Consider the following 21,582-nt stretch of genomic DNA (forward strand, 5'->3'; position numbering starts at 1 on the left):
ATCTTGTGCAACTGTCACGACTGTCATTCCTGTTTAAGGCTGAGTAACGCCCCGTCGCATGTATACACCACGCTTTTTATCCATTCCTGTTGATGGGTGGTTTTCCCATTACGAACGATGCTGCTGTGAACATCTTGTACAAAGTTCAACAAGTGTGTGGGTGTTTGTTGTCCCTTCTCTTAGAGTAGAACCCTGGGTCACATACAGTAGGTCTGTGTTTAACTCTGGAACTACGGGGTGTTGTCCACAGTGGCCCCCCCTTTCCATCCCTACCGCAGGGTTGAGCGTGCCAGCTCCCACATCCCCACAGCACGTGTTCCTTCCCTCTTTCTGGATGACAGGCGTCCTGATGGGTGTGCAGTCATCTTGTGGTGGTTTGGTTTATATTTCCCTGATGAGGGATGTTGAACATCTTTCCACGTGCATATTGGCCGTTCTCATCTTGGAGAAGTGCCTGTTGAAATCTCTGCCCATTTGTGAACTAGATTATTTGTTTTTTGTTGTTGAATTATGAATTCTTTACCTATTTTGCGTATTAATCCCTTATCAGATATGATTTTTAATCCCTTCTCAGATATGAATATTTTCTCCCATTCTGTGGCTGCGTTTTCACTCTCTTAGTCTTGTCCTTTGCACAAAAGTTTTTAATTTTGATGCAGTCCAACTTGTCTCTTTTTTCCTTTGTTGCCTGTGCTCCTGGGGTCATACCAGAAAATGTTTGCCAGATCAATATCATAAAGATTTTTCCCTATGTTGTCTTCAAAGTGTTTTATAGTTTTTTATAATTCTTACCTTTAGGCCTTTGGTCCATTTTGAGTTAATTTTTGTGTGTGGTGTAAAGTAAGGGTCCAGTTTCATTCTTCTGCATGTGGGTGTCCAGTTTTCCCAACAACGTATGTTGAAGAGACTGTCCTCCCACCGTGGAATGGTCTTGGCACCCTTGTTGAAAATCAACTGACCGTGGATGTGAGGGTTTATTTCTGGAGTCTGTTCTGCTCCCTTGGTCTGATGTCTGTCCTCCCGCCAGCACCACACCATTCTGATTACTGTGACACGGTAGTAAGGTTTGTAAATCCTCGTACTTTGTTCTTCCTTTTCAGGGTTGTTTTGGGTATTTGGGGTCCCTTGAGATTCTGTTGAGTTTTAGGCTAGATTTTTCTGTTTGTGAAAGCAACACGTTGGGGTTCTGGTGGGGTCGCGTTGAGTCTGTAGGTCGCTTGGGGCCGTGTGGACACTGTGACCGTGGGTCCTCCAGTCCATGGACGTGGGGCTCTTTCCACTTATTTGTGCTTTTCGTTTCCTTAGCAACGTTTCGTGGAATTCAGTGTACATGTCTCTCCTCTCTTTCATTAAGCTTATTCCTAAGGATTTTATTCTTTCTGATGCTATTGTAAATGGAATTGTTTTCTTAAGTTCCTTTTGAGATTGTTCATTGATACACCTGATTTTTTGTCTGTTGACTTTGCATCCTGCCGCTGCTGAATTCGTCTGTTATCTCTGACGAGCGTGTGAGTGAGTGTGATCTTGAGGTTTTGTACACATGAGATCATGTCATCAGTGAAAGCGATCATTTCGTTCCTTTCCTTCTGATTTGGGTGCCCGTTCTCCCGCAGACCCTGCCCTCCTCCCTCCGTGTCCTTAAGAGATGTCTGTCCCACTGAGTAGAACCTTCCGGAGGCGACTGAGACAAGATTTGTTATTGGTTCTGGAGGCCCGTCAACTTGCGCCTAGCTGCTGTGAAGTGTCCCCAGCTTAACAGAAGCTGCTGAGTGAGCCACGGCCAGGTCTGGTGGGTCCACTGCTCCCCCGGGGCCGCTGCCTCAGATGTGAATGATCCTGACAGAGCAGGGCTTGTCGTAAACCAGCACACCGTCTTCACACAGCTGAGAACAGGTGCAAGCCAGTACCTACAGGAGGCGTCTGGGGGCCACACCTTGAGGTGGGCCCACCGCCTTCACGGAGATGTCACCCGCCGCCACCTCCCTAATGCGTAAGTCAGAGGAAGATATTGGCATGCTCAGAGGCCCCAGGGTCACGTCCACTTCACCGCAGGATGAGGGACCACTGGGCGAGGGGTCATGTCAATCTGCAGCTGCCTTTCTGATACACTGGGTGTAATCCTCTCTCAAGTGCTTCTCCGTTAATAACACGTGTTTGTTGATTGAAAATAGACTAAATATTGACACACTCATGATTTTTCTATTCTGAACATCAGTTCGAGTCTTTTAATGATGACCCACCTCCAGCCTTTCCGTGCCCAGCAGGCAGATGCGCTGTGGACCGAGGGAAACGGATGTGCAGAGGACTCGACCCTCAACTTGGCTTTGTCCCATTCTCAGCACAGAGTCCCTGCAGACTGACTCCTGTGCTCTCCTTGGGTCTCACCTGCGGACGGCTTGTCTGTCCACCCGCTGACCACACCCTAGAAGACAAGGGAGGGGACGTGACTGCACGGGCGGATGGTCGGGGTTCATCAGTTTTGCGTTTCACCCCAATTTCAAAAGAAAAGCTCCTCTTCTGGAAAACGAGCAAACACCATGTCTCCGACTTGTCAGCAGAGATGCGAGGGTCATTTATCCCTCCTGGCTCAAGGTTGGGAATAATTGGGTCACTTTGTATTTTACAATAGTGCAAATTCAGTCCATCTAATTTATTTTCCGTAAACCGTGGCCCACGGTTAAGACAAAGACGGAAACGTGGGAATGGGTGTTTGCCGCTGGTGTTAAGACGACTGAGCCCAGAGGGACACCTGGGCTCCTCCAGGCCCGTCAGCACTTCTCGGCAGTCCTGACATCCCTCGTCACATCCCTGGAGACCCGAGGCAGTGACAGCACGTGCACGCGGGCGTCCCCTGCCCTGCCCGCCCGCCACTGCCGTGTTCCCAGAATAACTGCCCCGAGTCCACACGCACCCCTCGGCCAGTTCTGGGTTTTTCTTCTCTGTCTGGTTCCTGCTTGCGCCCTGTCTTCCCTGGGGACACATTCTTCAGAGAATCTGATGAAAGCACCAGACCTTCTCCAGAATAAGAAATGTGCACTGTCACCCCACCACACACACACGAACGTGGTGGCACCTTTAAAGAGGCTGCAGATTCCCCCAAACCCGTTCAACGGTGTGTTGACTTTCCGCTTGTGCATGACAGATGGCCACACGCCTGTGGATCCCGTGTCCATGGATCAGAGCCAGGCGCAGCCCCACTGGCACTGTGCTCAGGGTCTTGCGGGGCTGCATGCCCTCTGGAGTTGGGTCACCTTCCGGGCTCTCGTGGCTGTTGGCAGAATCGGTTCCTGTGGTCAGAGGCTGAGGTCCTGGTTTTCTTTCTGGCTGTCGGCCAGGATGGCTCAGCTCCTTGAGGCCTCCCGGCCTGGCTCGACTCCTCCAAGGCCAGCGGAGAACCCGGGCAGGCCCAGGCCCTCTGGAGGCTCCCCTGGTAGAGCCAGGCCCCCAGGATGCTCTCCCTCTGCTTCGTTTACACTGACTGCTTAGGGACGTCAGGATGTCGCATCTGCTCACCGCTGCGTGCAGGCCGGCTTGTCTTGCAGTCTCCCATCCCCTTTCCACCGCACGGCCTCCAGCCCAGGGTTTCACTCTGGCTGAACTTCTCGTCAGGCCAGGGCTTCAGACATCACCACAGAAACTGAGTTTTCCAAAGTGGATCGTAGTTTTCGGAGAACACCCCTCACACACATGCACTTGCACACATGCATGGACACACGCACACACATGAACACGTGCCTGCCTGCACACTCACACACAGCGCAGGCTCCTCGTCTCAGCGGGGCAGTGCCGTGTCTGATGTGAGCATGCTTCAGGTCACCCTGTAGACAACGTACAGCGCAGGCTCAGCTCAGCTTCCTTTAAAAAGAACGCACTGCTCACTGCTCTCGGCAGCGGCTCTCTGCATGTGGTCATCACGCTGCTCTGGGGCCAGCCACTCAGCCTCACATCACAGCCTCACCAACACTGGTCTGCGGGGTGGGCAGGTCCACACTTCCCACTGATGCACCCGGCCATCCATCTCCACCCCACTCTTCCGATCAGGTGGCCCGCATGTCACACAATGGGGTCCCACGTCCCCTGGCCTCCGAGGGTCAGGCAGGGCGGACACAATAGAAGACCAGAGGGAGGGCGAATGGAGTCAGGCGCACGGCCCTCTGTGGGCACTGCCCAGGGCCAGCTGCTCAAGGGGCTGCTCCAGCCTGGCCCGCATGGGCCCCGGCCCACCCACCACACTTCAGCAGCTGAAATGGGCTGTGCTCGGTTGTCCTCATCGTTCTGCCAGATCCAGGGCGACACACTCCCCATGCTGGCGGTCGGATGCTCTTCAGGATTTCTCAGATTGTACAGAACATATATCTGTTTGTTATAGTACACATAGGTGCCTGTGTGTGGATATATGCATTGTAGTACACGTACATGTTGATGGATAGTGCATTCATGCATGATAGTACACGTGTCCAATATGTTGTACTAAAGTAAATACGTGTCACTATATGTGCATTATAGTACTCATATGTCTAAATTATATGTGTGATACAGTACAGTGTGAATTATAGTACACATATCTGTATATACACACACACCTATGTTAGGGTCCATGTCTGCCTGTGTATATGCACATATATTATAGAACACGTAGATGTCTGTATACACACACGTACCATAGCACACACAGGTGTCTACATACATGCACACCTGTGTATCAGAGCACACTTGGTTGTCTGTGCACGTGTGTGCACATGGACATCAGTACGTATTTTGCAGTGCTCCTAAGCAGAGTTTGAGCCCTGCTCTGATCAAACCTGTAGCGCCCTGCCTGAACACACGGGCGGTCTGCTCATGCCCATGAGTGACACGTGTGCTCGCACAGGCCAGGCGGGCCTCGCCCAGGATGGCGTCAGCACAGGGGGTGGGGGTGGGGCATCTGGGTCTTGGGAACCCTTTGAGGTTGGAACTGGGAGGAGCAAGGTGTCTGCCACGGGCTTCCCCAGCGGCCCAGGTGGGTGTCGGCACAGTCCGCGCCCGGTCAGTTGCTGCTGCTGTCGTGCTCTGGAGGCAGAAGATCTCTGGGGCCAGGCATCTGTGGTCATCACTCGACAGGCCTGGCTTCTCCCCAGGCTGCCTGCCGGTCGTCGTCAGGGCCTGGCTCCGCTCACCTCCTTTCCCAAGGGAGAGCCTGCCAGAAGCTTCTCTCTCTCGCAGCCTGCCTGTGTCCTCGGAGGGGATCCTGAAGCAGCACCAGGACTGCACGTGCAGCTGCTGTGAAAGTGGTGGCTCTTCTTGAACCCAGTCGCTGTTTCTGTGTGTCACGTCTGTTCCCAGGCATCTCAGGAAGGCCAGGGAAGCCCGAGGCTCCCCCCCTGGAGATCAGCCCCAGGAAGATCTCCCCTTCACACTTTACCACCACCAGCCCTGCTGGAAATGTGCCCGTCCTAAAATAACAAAGGTTTCCTTAGGGGATTAGAACATTCCAGCGTGAACGCAGACTGCAACAATGGCAGCTGCCAGGAGCCAGCCGTCCAGGCAACTGTCACAGAGCAGCATCACGCCGTGTCTGCGGACCACGGGGCACCCCGTCCTCGTCCTCACGTGCTCTGCCGTGAAACCCACCTTCTCATCTCTCGAGGCTCCTGCTGCAAACTGAGACCTTGTCCAATTTGCACTCGTCTTCACGATGGAGACGAAGAGGAAGAGGGGAGCTGATGTTCCCTGAGTGCCATTCCCGCCATGTGCAGGCGCAGGGTGAACTCCTCGCACGTGGTGTCTTCCTGTTCTCACAAACTTCCGTCCAGGTGTCAGCACCTGTCACCGTGCCCACTTCGTGGGTGGAGAAATGTCTGTTTGATCTGTACCGAGTCACTGTCGCCCACGAGCAATGACGTTTCAGAGTCCCCACCGCCGATGTCAACCCTGCCACCATCCCGGCTCACAGAGGCACACGTCAGACTCACTGGCGGTTTTCTCCTGCTTCTGGCAACAGCCGATGTCCGTGGCGTAGACTCAGACCCGCGGTGTCAGCTGCCTGGTGACGACACCACGAGGACTGGGCAGAGGGCACACAGCGCCCGTCTGGAGGGCTCCGACCCCAAGGGACGTGCTCGTCTCAGACGCTGTCACCTTTTTCAGTGGCTGGGCAAGGCCCGCACCATCTGAACTTTCCACGGGGGCACCGAGACCCAAGACCCCCACTCACGAGCTGTTTTCCAGGTTCCCCGGTCTGGACACGGAAGATACAAATAGCATCAAAGACACACTCACAGCTGGCGGGACAGACAGACCTGGGAACAACCGTCCGTCTGAGTATTGTAATTCTGGTAAGTACCGCACAGGAAGTTTTCAGGATGTTGTGAGAGTCCTTAGGGGCCTTGTGGATGCTGATTGCCCCGTGAGTGTGTCCCCACGTAGCAGATGCATCTATCATTTTGAATCAGCGTCCCTGGACCGTGTGGGGTGCTGGCTACGGGGATGAAAGTGTGGCCTCCTCCTGAGGAGGTGACAGCCCGGTTCATACTTGGGGGTCGGCCTGTTGCTGTGCGTCTCACGGTGCCAAGTTGTGGCCACACCCTCAGAGGACTAACCAGAGTGGAATGGTCACCTGCAGGCTGGAGGAGTCGCTGACGACGTGAGTGAAGGAGCATCAGTGAATTGTCCCCAACACAGCTGGCTTTGCTGCACTTGGTGGCATGGCTGGGGCCTGCGGGGTTCGCCCAGCCATGGAGGTCTTCAGAGGAAGCCCTGGGGGCTGCGGTGCAGAGGGATTCTGAGGGACTTTCCTCTGAGAGCCCCGCCAGTGAGAAGAGCAAGCCCGGGCGAAGCTGCCAGAACAGAAGCTGAGCCGTGGAGACCAGGGCACAGCGCCCAGCACCAGGAGAGGCTGGCAGCACAGAAGCCGGCACTGAGAACACTGGGCGAGGCCTGAGTCCCCACAGGTTTGCAGGACTACGGTGCGCACGGCAGCCAGAGGCCATGGCCCAGCACCTGCCACCAGGCTGCACAGAGCTGGGACCCATGGCTGCACGGGGGCTTCAGGCCGGGCTCCCCAGAGGCTCAGAGGGTCTTGTTTATTGTTTTTAAGAAATATTATTTTCGTGGGGCTGGCCCCATGGCTGAGTGGTTAAGTTCACACACTCCACTTCGGCGGCCTAGAGTTCACCAGTTCAGATCCCAGGCGTGGACCTATGCACTGCTCATCAAGCCATGCTGAGGCGGCGTCCCACGAGAAGAACTAGAAGGACCTACAACTAAGATATACAACTATGTGCAGGGGTTTTGGGGAGAGAAAAAAGAAGATTGGCAACAGATGTTAGCTCAGGGCCAATCTTCCTCACCAGAAAAAAGAAGAAGAAGAAGAAAAAAGTATACCTTAGGAAATATTTTCAGGGGCTGGCCCCGTGGCCGACTGGTTAAGTTCACGTGCTCTGCTGTCGCAGCCCAGGGTTTCACCCGTTCAAATCCTGGGCACTGACATGGCACTGCTCATCAGGCCACGCTGAGACGGCATCCCACATGCCACAACTAGAAGGACCCACAACTAAAAATACACAACTATGTACCGGGGGTGCTTTGGGAGAAAAAGGAAAAATAAAATCTTTAAAAAAAAACAACAAGTATTTTCATACTATTAAAAATCAAAGCAATAGGAAAAGTACAAATAAGAAAGTAAAATATTTCCCCTCAGATCCCACCACTGAGAAACATGGCAGGAACTTAGAGCGGATCCTGAGTGGGTGACCACCACGCCATTGTTGGGAAGAACTTTGTAACAAAAGAATCAAAGATGTTTATTAAAATTAAAGGGGATCACAGTTTGTTTTACTTGAAGTCAACAAGCAAAAAGTTACTTGTTCAAGGAAAAGAAACTGAAATGATCTTAAGGGAGGTGCTAAACCTTGTGAAAATATTCCTTCACCCAAAGGAATATTAGTTCCTAGAGGGTCCTTGCAGTAGTTCCCTGAGGTGAGGGCTGAACCGCCCCGGGGGCTCTGTGAGCTGGGGGACATCATGGTGGCTGGACTGGAACGGGCACAAGGACACCAGCCGCCTCACGACGTGCGGTCAGTGCTCTGTGGCAGACTTTCCCAGATGCCTCCCACCCTTCGATGTTCACCCTCGGGCAGCAGGTGGGAACCTGCTCACAGCGATTGGAGCTGAGCACCAGCTCCATCCACACGTGGACACGAGGTCATGTCCACACAGCACAGCACTCACCACGTGATTCACGAACATCCAGCTTGCGTGTTCACGGGGTCACAACGCTGCTCCCTGTTGTACCCAGAACTGTGCACCTTTTCAGGAAATCCCGCCCCCAGCAGCAGCCACACTCATGTTGCCTGAGTCCCCAGCCAACCGTCGGGTGGCGAGGGGAGAGGCGGGTCAGCGGGTCGGCGGCATGCCCAGTCCCTCAGGACAGACGACTGTGGCTGTCACGCAGCAGGTGGCACAGACCCCCGTGAGGGGCGCTGCCTGGAGCTCACGCTCCATCGAGGGCTCGTGGCCTCCCGGCACCCCGTGCAACGTGAGGGTGGGCGACTGCTCAGCAGCCTAAGGGAAAGCCGGTTTTCGGGCACAATGTGATGGTGGCCATCGCCCGGCCTATGGAGTGTCAGTGCCACACTGAGGGTGAGCCCGAGGGAGGGAGTCTGAGGACTCAGGGCAGAGCACGCTTCTGCAGGACGGGCCGCAGCCGCTGTGGCCCAGCTGAGTCTGCCGGCCCCACAAGGCCCCCCGGGAAGCACGTGAAAAACCCTCCAAAAATGCCAGAGAGGACAATCTGTGAATGTCGTTCCCTCTGCAGGTCGTCTGCCGGCCTGGAGACCCTCCGAGTGAACCTCGAGGACCACAGTGGAAGCCTGCTTACAGAATAAACGCCCCTTCAGCTCTTGTTACGGAAAAGATGGTTTTCATGGCTTTGTTGGCTAAAGAATGCCTTGGCAAACTGATGAAAGAAAAATGAGAACTTCCGGCATGTGCTCATTAGTAAAGTTGACTGTGTTTTAATTATTCTTCTGAACCTCCTTCCATGCGAGCAGAAGAGCACATGCTGTCTGTGCTCCCGGGACTTGAGCCCATGAGGTGGCCCGTCGGGTGGGAGCGCAGAGACGAGAGGAGCCATGAGGGGAGCCCAGCAGTTAGGAGCAGGCAGAGGAAGGACGAGCCCACAGAGAACCGGGCGCTGCCCCTCGCTGCCACATCACGTACACAGACGGCAGCTGAGCCGGGTGCTGCATCCTCGCCATCCTGGCGGCTACAGGTCCGGGGTGAGGTCCCAGCAGGGCTGATGTCTGCTGGGGGTGCTCCTCCTGGCTTCCTGCATCCTCACGCACTCACCCCGGGGGCTCTGTCGTCTCTCCCCTCCAGGGACTCCAGCTCTGTGACCTCATTTGACGTAACCTCCTCCCTGGAGACCCATCCTCAGTCCAGTCCCGGTGGGGTCAGGGCTCCAGCTTCTGAGAGCTGGGTGCACGGTTCCGTCCATACAGGAGGAGCGACAATCAGAAGAGGAAGAGAACCGGAGACCGCCGTGCCAGGGACGAGGATGGAAGGAGTCTGGGGCCAAGGGGGTGAGTATAGAAGGGGCCTCTCCTCACACTCAGCCCCCACCCTGGAGTCTCTGCCCTCCCTGGGGCTCACGCTTGACGCCCAGGAAGCCCACTCCCACCATCCTCTGGACAGAACCGTTGCACAGCTACTTACCTGCTGAGAGGTCGGGAGGAGGTCAGCCTCGGTTTCCCCTGTTGGCAACTGCATTTCTGGTCTTTGAAGTAAGCGAGCCCTGCCCTCTTACAGAATGAGGGTTGCTCCCTCGCCCAGTTACCTGGGGCATGAATGAGGAGGGAGAGTAGCTGGCACGCGGCCTGGGCGAGGCCGGGACCTCCCAGAACCACGTCCCAGAGGACCCTGTGACAAGCGGTGGATGAGGAGTCAGTCTGCCTGCGATGTGTTCCATCGCAGCCAGTGCCCGTGGCTGCCTGGAGCCCAGCAGTATGGAGACTGGGGCAGGCATTCTGAGCCAAAGCCGCAGGGGTCCAGGGGGGAGCAGCGGGAGCTGGGCGAGGACTGAGTGGGGACCGTGAGGAAGCAGTTGCCCAAGATGTGGGGAGGGCCCTTCCTGCTCATCCAGGAGGTGGTGCAGGAGGAGCACTGTTGATGTCCGAGCTGAGGGCAGACGCTGGGGGTCCTAGGCACAGAGTTCTCAGGCAGAGAATCCTAAAAGAAGAGAGAGGAGAATGCACAGAGGGCCATGTCATGAGCGGAAACAGGCAGACGCACCTGGGGAATCAGGACAGGGGGCGGGGGCACCGGGGGTGGGGAGCGGTCCACAACCTCTGCCACCCACCCCCGGCTACGGGGCTCCCTCAGGATCAGTGCCGGCAGAAGACTTTGAAAAGGCCATTCACTCAAGGACGATGGTGCTCTTGGGAACAAAGAGCAGACTGGCCGGCAGAGCTCCCTCTGGCTGCTCGAAGCCGCGGCGGCTGTGATGTCACAGGAGCAGCAGAGAGAGGCACAGGGATGTGCATGGACAGGGCGCCGCAAGGCAGCGGAACCTGCAGCGGGATGCTCTGGCTTGTGTGACACACGGTTGCACTGTGCACACGCAGCTCCCACAGTGGAGCTTCTGTGAGTGGCCCCGAACCTGTGCCTTCCCACCTCGCTGTGGTCGTCACTGCACCAGACAGCGGAGATCCTCCCGTAGCTTGTGTGTGAACCTTGCAGACATGTACCTTCAGTACGCTCTTGCAGACTCTACCCAGCAAGACGGGCTGCATCCATTGGGCTCTGGCTGTGTGCTCAGCCCGCTGGAGACGTGGGCTCCCAGAATGCGGCGGGGGCGTGGCTGAGCCTGGCCTTGGCTTCTGTTCTCATGTCTTCCTTCCCTGGAGGGTTGTCAGATGGACCAATTAATCCAAGTGCAGAAACCCTCTTCATAGGACTTAACGTGTTTACAGTTTTATTTCCTTGTGACATTTTCATCAATGGAGAGAGAAAAACAGTGAAAGAAGGAGACTCGTGTGAGGTATGAAAATAACACAGAAACACCTGACTCTTGACCAAAATGTGTTCACTTGAAAGCAAGTCTTTGTACAACGTCCGCACATCGGGGTCGATGGAGACCTCTGGGCGGAGGGCCAGAGCGGGCGAGGGGCGCAGGTGCTCTGTGAATGGCTTGTCGTTGTTCTCAAACCCTTAATCCTGCTTTTAACCCAAGTGGGCAGTTTTGCAGTGGAGGGTCACACAGGTGTCTTCAATGCAGATGAAAATGAAAACAGTCGTGAGTGTTTGACTGTCTGATCCGGGGAGGAAACCTGCACAGAAGGAAAGTTTGCTCTGACCGTCCTTGCAGATCAGATGGGGAAGGGCTTCAGAAGTTTGAAAACTGACAGCTTTGCCAACAAGGAAACGGGTGCTCCTGTGGCCAGACGGGGACTCGGCACACCACCCGGAAGGTAATTTAGGACCCAGGGAACAACTCTGCCCTGTGTTTACGCAGCCCTGCAATCTGCTTCTCAGACCTGCCTCCAGGAGTTCATCCTGAATTTACGACTCCAACAATTAAAAAAATATATACACACATATACACACACATATATACACACATGTATGCATTTTATGTATATATAATGCATACATTGTACATAATGGACTATGTCTGTATAATGCCTACTGACAATATTTGTTGCTAGTGATAAAATTCAAATTTTCACTCGAAAGCTTAAATTTTGAAAAACAAATTTAATCACCATTACTGATATGGTTCATATTCCATGTTGCAACCAACCTTTAAGAAACTACAACTTGCTGAGTTTTGCCATTGTGTAAATACCTGTAGCATCTGGAAAGACACTGACACGCTCTCTTTTCCCATTCTATAGTAAATTTGCTAAAGAGTTTGTTTTTGAAAATTATACTTATTCTACATTAAAATGCATTATTTGTGTTAACATGTGGGGGGTTTATTGTTGTTCTTTTTAAATGAATGAAGACGTATGTTTAAATTTCTGTTTTAATTTCCAGCATCGTAAATACTGATAGGCACATACACACAGACCAAGCTACATGCTCCTCAATGATGTCTCAGAGCATAAGGGGATCCTGGGACCAGAAGCATAAGGACTGATGCTCAGACCCTTCTGCACTAAACTAACCAGACTCCTTGGAGAAACGGCTGATTCCAGGCGTGGAGCAGGGAAAGCGCGAGGTGAGTCTGGAATATCTTGTTCAGGAAGCAAGTAGGTGCTCAAACTTTAGAAAGACTTATCAAAATGAGCAAGGAGCCAGCTTAAAGAGTCTCCCACTGGCCAAATTTGGAATAATTTAAGCATCAAAGAAAACAGTGATACTAATGGGTGATGACATATTAAACAGAAAAAAGAATCGTAGTGCGGGGTGACACTGGAGGAGGGGAGGCAGGAGAGCGAGGAGAGCTGTAGGGGCAGAAAGAGCTGGTTTTTATTTCATTTTTGTACTTACAGAGGTGGAGCTTGTCTGACAGCTCTGTATTGTAAAGCACGTTCTCGACAACTGTGGACTTTTATGTTTCAAGTCGTCTGTATTTTTATACTTGACTTTTGTCTTGAAAAGTGGTAAAGCCATAGACGTGCGCGGATCAGATTTCAAATTTGTAAACATTAAGTATGTAATGTAAAAATACTTCTGCCCGTGTGGAATTTTTAGGGGATTAACGCAAGAACATTGGAACAAAGATTTTAATGAGCTGATACATGTGGATAAATACAGAAGATCGATAAAGGTAGTTAAGACAGAAAAAATGGGAGCAAATAAATGTCAAAGAAATAACAGAAAAGTATATTACAATTTCCAGTGGAATAACTGATTCAGACAAGGAATCCCCGGCCCCCATGATGCTAAACCCCCTGAGTGAGATGTTGGGAGAAAGAGGGGGGTCACCTGGCCTCCCAGGCTACCCACCCATCTCTCACTGAGGACCAGTGGGGAAAGAAGCATTTCCAGTGAGAAGGGTGGCCGCCTCCCCTTGACCACGAGTGTGAGCACTTCCCTGAGGACACGCGGGGGTCCCTGCTCTCGGGGGGACGCACAACGAGATTTCTGCAGGGAGCTTCAGGATGTCTGCAGTGTTTCTAAGGATTCAGGAAGAAGTGTTCTGTCTACACACACAGAAAGATACGCAAAGATGGGAAAGGCCAGCCCTGTGTGAATCTGGGTGGAGGGCACACACGTTCTGTTATTTCAGCTTTTTCTAAGAACATGTTCAAAACAAACAATTGGTAGGTGAAGGGTTTGCTTCAGGAATGCCACGCCGAAATCACCCTAATTTGGCGTATAGCCTTGGGGCGGTCTGTTTATAAGAGCTGACCCAGAGCAGCTCCTCCCGGCGTCCTGAGCACTGTGCATGGGGCCCACCTCGCCGGGTAAACGCCAACGGTTGGTCCTCACTCCAGGTCACAGCTCGCTCGCTGATGGCCGCCTGAGGCCAGAACCCGGCCAGCACTGCACGGGCCGCGGGGTCAGACTACAGCCGCCCTTGGTCAGCATGCAGGTGCCGTCTACACCGCCGTAGGAGGACCAGCAGGTGCTGGGGCGGGCGCAGCAGAGGCCGGGCTGGAGAGAAGCGGGAGGCGCACCGGGAGCCCAGGGCTCCTCCCTGCTCTGGCACCACTGCTCCAGCACCGCCCCGCTCCAGCACCGGCCTGCCTGCTGGCAGCCCAGACCCTCCCGAAACTTTCTCTCACTTTGTTGCCAGAACCACTCTTTTCCCTCCTCCCTCTCTCCCGCAGGGCTGTAGAAACCAAGCCCTGTCCACCTGGACATCTCTCCCTGACCCTCTGCTGGGTAGCTGCCTCTGAGCTCAGCCCTAAGGGCAATCGTAGGCTCTATCCTTCCTCCCTGCTCTCCAGGAAACGCCCTGCGGTCAGTTAAAACACGTCCGTGGCTGTGTTGTAGTTAATCCCCACAGCCACGTGACCGAGCCCCCAGGTGGGGCCAGGGGCTCACGGCGCTTCTGTGCCTGGCACAGGATGGTGCTGGCCCGGACTCCGCCGCATGAAAGGGCTTTGAACAGTCAGCCGACTGATGAGGAAGGTGCCTCCCCAGAGCCTCAGGCTGCGTTTCCAACATGTGGGCTGGTGAGTAGCAGCAGAGACGAGGGTGTCATCAGCCGATTTCTAACACAGAGTGCTCCATCCACCTGCTGTAGCTCCCTGGTAGCTCAGAGTGATTCCACTCAGCTCAGGAGTTGGTGCCGATTGTCCCATCAACGTCTTCTTCTTGGAGACAGCATGACAAGTCATCTTCACTACTTGTCTTTTCTTCCTGTTATAAAACACTGCCTCATCTTCACAGAACTAAAATCAGATTATTTCACTTGAATAAAGCCTCTTTCAGGAATGGCAGTCCTTTGGGATCTCAGTCTCCTGTGAAGAAACCCTAGCAGCCGGCTCGACGCTGCCTCCTGATGAAAAGCTCTCACGTTAGACAGACCAGAGGCTGCGTCCTGACTGTCCTCTCATTCAAATTACTGGTGCTTTCTGCCCCTGGTCTGTGAAAGGGAGCCTCAGTTCAGTAATTTGCTAGAATAGCTCACTGACCCCACGGAAATACTTAGTTTACCAGGTTATCGCAAAGGTTACGCATGAACAGCTGAAGAAGTACACAGAGCGAGGTCCACAAGAGTCCCAAGCACAGGAGCTTCGTCCCTGTGGAGCTGGGGTGGGACACCCCCCCTTGTGTGGATGCGTTCACCAACCCATAAGCTCTCCAAGCCCCTCGTTTAGGGGTTTTATGGGGTTCCATTATGTAGGATGACTGATGCAATCATTGGCCGTTGGTGAGGAAGTCGGTCCACAGCCCATCTCGCCTCTGTTCTCTCTGGAGGAAGGTCAGCTCGTGGGGATGAAAGTTCCAGCCCTCTAATCACGTGAGGGTCCTCTGGCCACCAGTCCCCATCCTGGAGCTCTGGGGCCACCAAGAGTCACCTCATTAGCACACAAAAAAGACCCTCTTACCACTTGGAGATTCCAAGGGTTTTAGAAGATCTTGTTTCAGGAACCTGGGACAAAACCCAAATATTACATTACAATATCACACCTACCCAGCCCCAGGCCCAGCTGATCCTTACAGAGGAGTCCAGGAGCAGAGAGGAGGAAGGTCTGGAAGTGACAGGACAGAGTGGTCAAAGGTCACAATCATTTTCCCACCTGTCCACGATTTGCGAAGAATGGAGAGAGAGCCTCTCCCTGGGGCCAGGGCACACACCTCCAGTCCTGCGTGGAGGAGGCATTGTGTGCAAAGGGCGTGAAGGGGACCTGGGCGGAGGCAGCAGCTGTCATCACAGGAGCCACTGGGGGCCCTTGTGTCAGAGGCCAGTTGTAGCTCAGATGTCCTGCTCTCCTTCCTTCTGGGGCCACACAGAGGACGCCCAGTCCCTTGACTCTCATGGGAAGGAGGTAGGCATTTTGGGTTGGGGAGTTCAGTCATGATCAGAATGGACATGCGTGTCAAAGCACTTGTGTGACAAGTGGGCTCCACCCTCCACGGAAACACCAAGACCAACAGACGTGGACGTCGTAGAAGAAAATCTGGGTCAAAGTGTGCGGACATTTTAGCGAAGGTGGCGGAGTGGACAGCTGCTTCTCTCCTTCCTGAAGCCTTACCAAAGCGCAGTAGACATTTCTTTAAAGGCATAAATTCACGACCCACAATGATGAGAAGAATGGGAGAGGAAGCAAAGACATCAAATTTTGTGAGGCTGAAGGCACCTAGCACATGCGAAAAACCAAATCCGAGTCTCTTGGTCTATTGGTACGAAAGAACAAGAACTAACGCGACTTACTCAGAATAGCCCAGGTTATGGACTGAATGTTTGCATCCCCTCAAAATTCATATGTCGAAGCCCTAAGCTCCAGTGAGGTGAGGTGTTCGGAGGTGGGATCTTCGGGAGTAATTAGGGTTAGATGAGGTTGTGAGGGTGGGTCCCCTGTGATGGTGTTAGTGCCCTCAGAAGCAGAGGAAGGGACCAGAGCTCGCTGTGTCATGTGAGGACACAGTGAGAAAGCAGCCCTCTACAAGCCAGGAAGAGGGCCTCTCCAAGACTCAAATAGGCACCTTGATCTTGGACTTCCGGCCTCAGAACTGTGAGAAATAAATGTCTGTTGTTTATAAGCCACCCAGCCTGTGGCATTTTGTCGTAGCAGCCCGAGCTGAGTAAGCGCAGAAGTTCGAGATTTGGCAGCATCGCATTCTATAGAAGAAAGATGAAGGTCACGGCTGAAATAAGCAGGTGACAGTCGGTTAAGGAGCTTTCTGATAGCTCAGGCCCTCCGTGCTCTGTGCAGCCCGTGGCTGTGCCTTTCTCATCCCTGCAGAGGTGGAGCTGAGTCTCCAGAGAGGACAAAGCAGAGGTTCCCTGGATGGGACCAGGCGCAGCAAGAGCAGGGCTCCAGCCTGAGCGCGGGCGTCAGGAGCACTCTCCTCCTGTTCTCTGCTCATCCCTCAGGCCACGTTCTCATCACCCCCTGGGGCTCCCAGCGAGTCCACAGCTGACAGCCCTGAACTAGTCCTTCCCAGCACTCACCATGTATAACCATGTGCTTGTCTGCGTGACGTCTGCCCACCGTGTCCACTTGCAGCTTTCAGTGCCCCCCACAAGGTCAGGGAGCACGTTGTCTGAGCTTGTTTACATCCTGTCCTCAGTACTGCAGCCCGTGTTTGCACCTAGCAAGACTGAGCAATACCTGTCAAATGAAACAGTGGATGAATGAATAAAGGCCTAAGATTGAACGTAGTCATGTGGAGGCAGAGCCGGGGCTAGGGCACTGTGGACCAGAGTGGGAGATGGGAACCAGGAGCCAAGGGTAACACCACCAGGGTGGCAGCCACCCCGAGAGGACCCCCGCCTCCAACGCACAGGAAGCAAACCACACCGGGGTCCTTTGTGCGCTGAAACCCCAGGCTGAGCCAGACGGGACTTTGTAAGGCTCTGGGAGGAGAAGTAAAAGCAACAAGGAGAGTCTGGGAAGCTGGACCATGTGAGGTGTTGGGGAGGGTGCCAGTGTGGGTGAGGGTGCAGGTGTCAGTGAGGGTGCTGTGCTGCTGAGGGTGCTGGTGCTGGTGAGGGTGCCGGTGCTGGTTGAGGGTGCCAGTGTCAGTGAAGGTGCCAGGTGCTGGTGAGGTTGCCAGGTGCTAGTGAGGGTGCCGGTGCTGGCGAGGATGCCGGTGCTGGCGAGGATGCCGGTGCTGGTGAGGGTGCAGGTGTCAGTGAGGGTGCCGGTGTCGGTAAGGGTGCCAGGTGCTGGTGAGGGTACCAGGTGCTGGTGAGGGTGCCGGTGCTGGTGAGGGTGCCGGTGTTGGTGAGAATGCTGGGCTGCACTGCTGGGGAAAGCGTGGGCAGTGCAGCCAATCTGGAGAGGATTCAAGAACAAGTTAGTCAAGTTAAGTGCAGGCCTCGCCTATGACTCTGCAACTCTGCTTCTGGGTGCACAGCCCAGAGAAATGCACACAGATCTTGCGTTACGTACACAGATACTCACTCCAGCATATTTGTGGTGCTGGAAGCAGGAGGCTGCCTGCTGTCCATTCTAATGGGAGGGAGGGGGATTGTGACAGAATGACGTGTACATGTTAGAAGCAACAAATTGGACAGATGTACAGCCTCCTAGTTGGAGCACTAAGCATCATGCTTGGAGGAAAAAGTAAGAAACATGATGATGAGATGGTCACGTAAAACATTTTTGTAAATCAAAAACTCATGAATGTGAAACAGTAGAAATTCTGCAAGAATGTATTCCAGTAAAGAGACATGAGGTAGAATGACTGCCTATGGCAGAGAGGGGAGTGGACTGGGGAACAGACAAAAAAGGGGCGAATGGATGAGGACAATGAGCGAGCAAGAGAAAAGGCTGTGTGCAGATCAAGAGTGGTCCTGTGGGAAAAAGTAAGCCAGCACGATTAATTCAGCTAGTGGCTCCAAGAAACAAAGGAATAACCAACCAACCACCACATAACTGACCAACCAACCAACTACACAACCAACCAACCAACCAACCAATCAACTACACACCACACAACCAGCCAACAAACCAACCAACCAATGACACAACCAACCAACCAACCAACCAATTGCACAGCCACACAACCAGCCAACAAACCAACCAACCAGTGACACAACCAGCCAACAAACCAACCATCTATACAACCAACCAACCATACAACCAACCAACAAACTACACAACCACACAACCAACCACACAACCAACGAACCGATCAACTACGCAACCACACAGCCAACCAACTACACAACCATACAACCAACCATATAACAAAACCACAACAAAGAAAGAAAAGAGTGAACTACCTGATGCAGGTAGGTGTGTGGTTTACCAGAGCACTCACAGTTTGAAACATGAAATCTGTGCTTTTGTAAAAATTGCGGTCTGTGTGAGAGAAGAGCAAAAGAAAACTAATGAAATTCATATTAGATTTTTTAAATGTCGGAGGATTCCAAGAGTGTCCTGGATATGCTGACACACACACACAAATTTCTGCAGGCCTAATTATTATTTGCTGTGTTTGACTCACTTACAACATGCCTGTGGCTGTAGGGCGTCTGAGCGTGAGGGTAAAATGTGAACCACATGGCCAGTCTCCTGTCTAGAGACAGCAGAGGCCTCCTCTGTCAGAAAATGCTGGACCAGGATGAAAGCACAGCCACACACCACCGCTCTCCCCGAGAACCTGGGCTGGTGCTGAGGTCCACGTGGGCCAGGCTTGCAGGGCCGACCTGTGAGGGCCGGCGAGAGCACGGCCTCCTGATCTCCCAGCGTGTCGCACAGCCTTCTCTTGTGACTGCGGCTAAGGGAAAGTGTAATTGATGAAAGCACTCAAGTTGGCAAATTGTCTGCTTTTTAAAATAAGTTCCATCACATGCTCACGCATGTTTTCAACATATATTTTTTGATAGTAAGATGGATTTTATCCACGCAGATACCATTTTGAATTAGGAAAAATTCAGTGTTTGTTCATAAAGTTATTAATCAGCGTTGAAAACGGGATTCAGGGAGCCACGTGTCAGTAGCAGAATAGGAGGGAAGAGGTGAGACCTTCCAGAGACTTCTTGGCAAGCCATCGCGAGGCCCCTGCAGGCTGACTGTGCGCAGCGAGCCGCGGCTGCTGGAGGTGGTGCTCGCTCCTGCCTTCTCAGAACGCCCTCCTTTGGTCTCTCCCCCTCCTCACCTGCTGGTCCCAGAGCCTTTCCTCCCTGCTCTGTTAGCCCTTGACAAGCAGGAGCCTGGGAGGGGCCTGTCGGAGGTGAGCGGGAGGGACCATGGCCCCGACAGGTGGAGGGTGTGGCGTGAGAGCTGGGCAGCCAGCAGCCTGCATGCCGAGGCCCCCAGTCACCCTTTCACCCGTCGACGGAGTGGCGCGCCCGTTCTGACCTGAGCTCCGATTTGCAGCCTCCGGAGGACAGAGCCTCAGCCTTCCATGTTCATGCTTCCCGGGACCTCACAGGAAGACCCCCGGCCTAGGAAGTGCGGTTGAGGCTGTAGAGGAGGAACCGGAGCTTCCCTCTGCCCTCCCAGGGTCTGCACTGGGGCCTGGAAGCGACACTGAGCAAAGACGGACTAACACGAGGAGACGGCACAGTCTGTCCACACGCATGCGGAGAGACAGGCAGCTCAGAGGGGCGCTCGGAACTCGGGCTCATGTGGTGTCTGAACAGGGACAGCGAGCTTGGGGAGAAGTGACAGGACATGGGGCGGGCTGCAGGCTTCGGGCAGCAGCCTGTGGGAAGGGAGGTGGATGGGAAACTGGTGGAGATGGGGTGGTTTCGTGGGTGGGTTGGGTGGTTCCTGTGCCTGATCTGGGCTGCTGGGAGTCTGGCCTCGTCTCCAGGTTCAGAGTCTGCCCTTGGCCTCCTCTTCCAGGCACAGGAGAGCCACGTGCTACAGGTGGAAGCTCGTGTCCTCTTTAGGACCACCAGGGGGCAGCGAGCTCCTGCTCCTCCAGAGCCTTCAGCTCAGAACAGTCCTTCTGCCTGAGTGGCACATGTGGGGGTGGCGCGTTCCGATGGCTGCAGTGACCAGGGGACATTGAGTCTTCCGGCTCCTTCTGAAGCCGCTCAGCTGTGTGCAGAGCGCCGCAGGCCTCCAGTGGAAGGGCTTGGAGGAGGAGGCTTGAGGGAGGGGACGGGGCCGCAGGAGCCCGTATAAGGAGGCAGCCGCTGGAAGCAGTGCTGCCTGCTGTGTGTAGGGCTCCTGTTGGCCTTTCCAGGAAGCCCGGAGGACTCGGGCAGAAGATGGAAACTTATGGTGAAAGACGGTCTATCTTCTGTGAAAGCAAAACTGCCAAGGGCAGCCTCTCGGGAAAACAGGTGTCCTTGTTCCCCGCGGTCATTTTCTTAGTGTTAACTGATCAGAAAACAAAACAACAGCAAGAACACCATTCCCTCCTCTGGAGGCCAGAGGGTGGGAGGCACGGCTGCGGCAAGTGGGCCCCCCTCCTGGAGCAAAACCCACATTTCTTGTCTTCTTTGGAGAAATGTCTACTCCAGTCCTTTGCCCATGTTTTAGTTAAGCTGGTTTTTGTTTTTGTCGACCACACTTTTTATAAGTGGTCTGTGTCATGTGAGCTGTGTGGCCCTGCTCTGTTTGGGCAGCTTACCTTCTCTGAGGACAGGCATCTTCTAGGAATAAAGCCATCCTCCTACCTCAATACTGATCTTTGTACCTAAGAAAATTAACAGTAACTCCCTCAGTTTTGAGTGACTGTGAATTCCACCCCAGCCGGGAGCCTGTGGAACGTGAGCTCACGGTGCTGACAATCAGGCAGAAGAGCAGGCGCACCAGGGCTGTCCCAGGCGAACCGAGACGGCCGTCACTGCCTGATACCAACTCTGCGCCGTCTGTTCAGTCTCCCAGTGGTCCCCAGACGTCCTCCAGACCAGCACAGCCAGGCTGCACTCTGCGTGCCGTCCTCGTCTCTGCAGCCTCCTCCTGCCCTTTCCCCTCGGGCTGACTCTTTGAAGTGACCGGGTCAGTGGTCTGGGAATGGCCCCCATTCTCCCTGAGGCCGGGTGTTTCCTCACTGGGTCATTTGACCTCTTCCTCACCCCTGTGTCTCCCACACTGGAGGTTAGTCCAGGGCGTCATCGCCTCGAGTTGGTGTGTACATCTGGGGGCCGTGGCTCCACACCTGCACGTGCTCTGTCCCGAGCTTCTCATTGCTCTCCCGTCCATTCACCATCCTTCCCCGAGTCAGTGATCTCACTTGGGCTGCAAAACAGGTGATCTTCTAATTCCGCCGTTCCTTCCAAATCATTACCAGACGCTCTTCTGTGAGAAAGGCCTTTCCCTCGTCAGCTGAGGATGGACCCCAGTTCCTCTAAGAAGGCAGGACAGCAGGACAACTTCAGTAACCGGTTTCAGAGTAGAAGTAGATATGATGGTCTCATGGTCACCTCCAGGGGCAGGTGAGATGCTCTCTCAGCCTGTCTCTGTGTCTTTCTGTGTCTGTGTGTCTCTCTGTGTCTATGTATCCTCTGTGTCTGTGTGTCTCTGTGTGTGTGTCTCTCTGTATATGTCCATTTCTCTGTCTGTGTGTCTCTCT

At 53.9% G+C, this 21,582-nt stretch overlaps 1 protein-coding gene across 7 annotated transcripts in view; it reads left to right on the forward strand.

The window, feature by feature from the left end:
- Positions 1 to 21,582, forward strand: part of ERICH1 (glutamate rich 1) — a 132,269-nt gene that overhangs the window by 65,299 nt on the left and 45,388 nt on the right. For 2 of the 7 annotated variants that reach the window (XR_006886649.1, XR_006886648.1), the window contains exons 7-9: positions 8,795 to 9,560; positions 11,255 to 11,447; positions 12,016 to 12,199. Coding sequence is in view for 1 of the 7 variants with exons in the window: in XM_046648544.1 (XP_046504500.1) it covers positions 1,614 to 1,642 (29 nt within the window). In the remaining 6 variants the exon portion in view is untranslated. Of the gene's footprint in view, positions 1 to 1,613; positions 7,134 to 8,794; positions 9,561 to 11,254; positions 11,448 to 12,015; positions 12,200 to 21,582 lie in introns of those variants that run through there. The other 5 variants (XR_006886651.1, XR_006886650.1, XR_006886652.1 and 2 more) reach the window with 5 other exon arrangements.

This window comes from Equus quagga, chromosome 22 (assembly GCF_021613505.1).
Source record: "Equus quagga isolate Etosha38 chromosome 22, UCLA_HA_Equagga_1.0, whole genome shotgun sequence".
Classification (NCBI taxonomy): domain Eukaryota; kingdom Metazoa; phylum Chordata; class Mammalia; order Perissodactyla; family Equidae; genus Equus; species Equus quagga.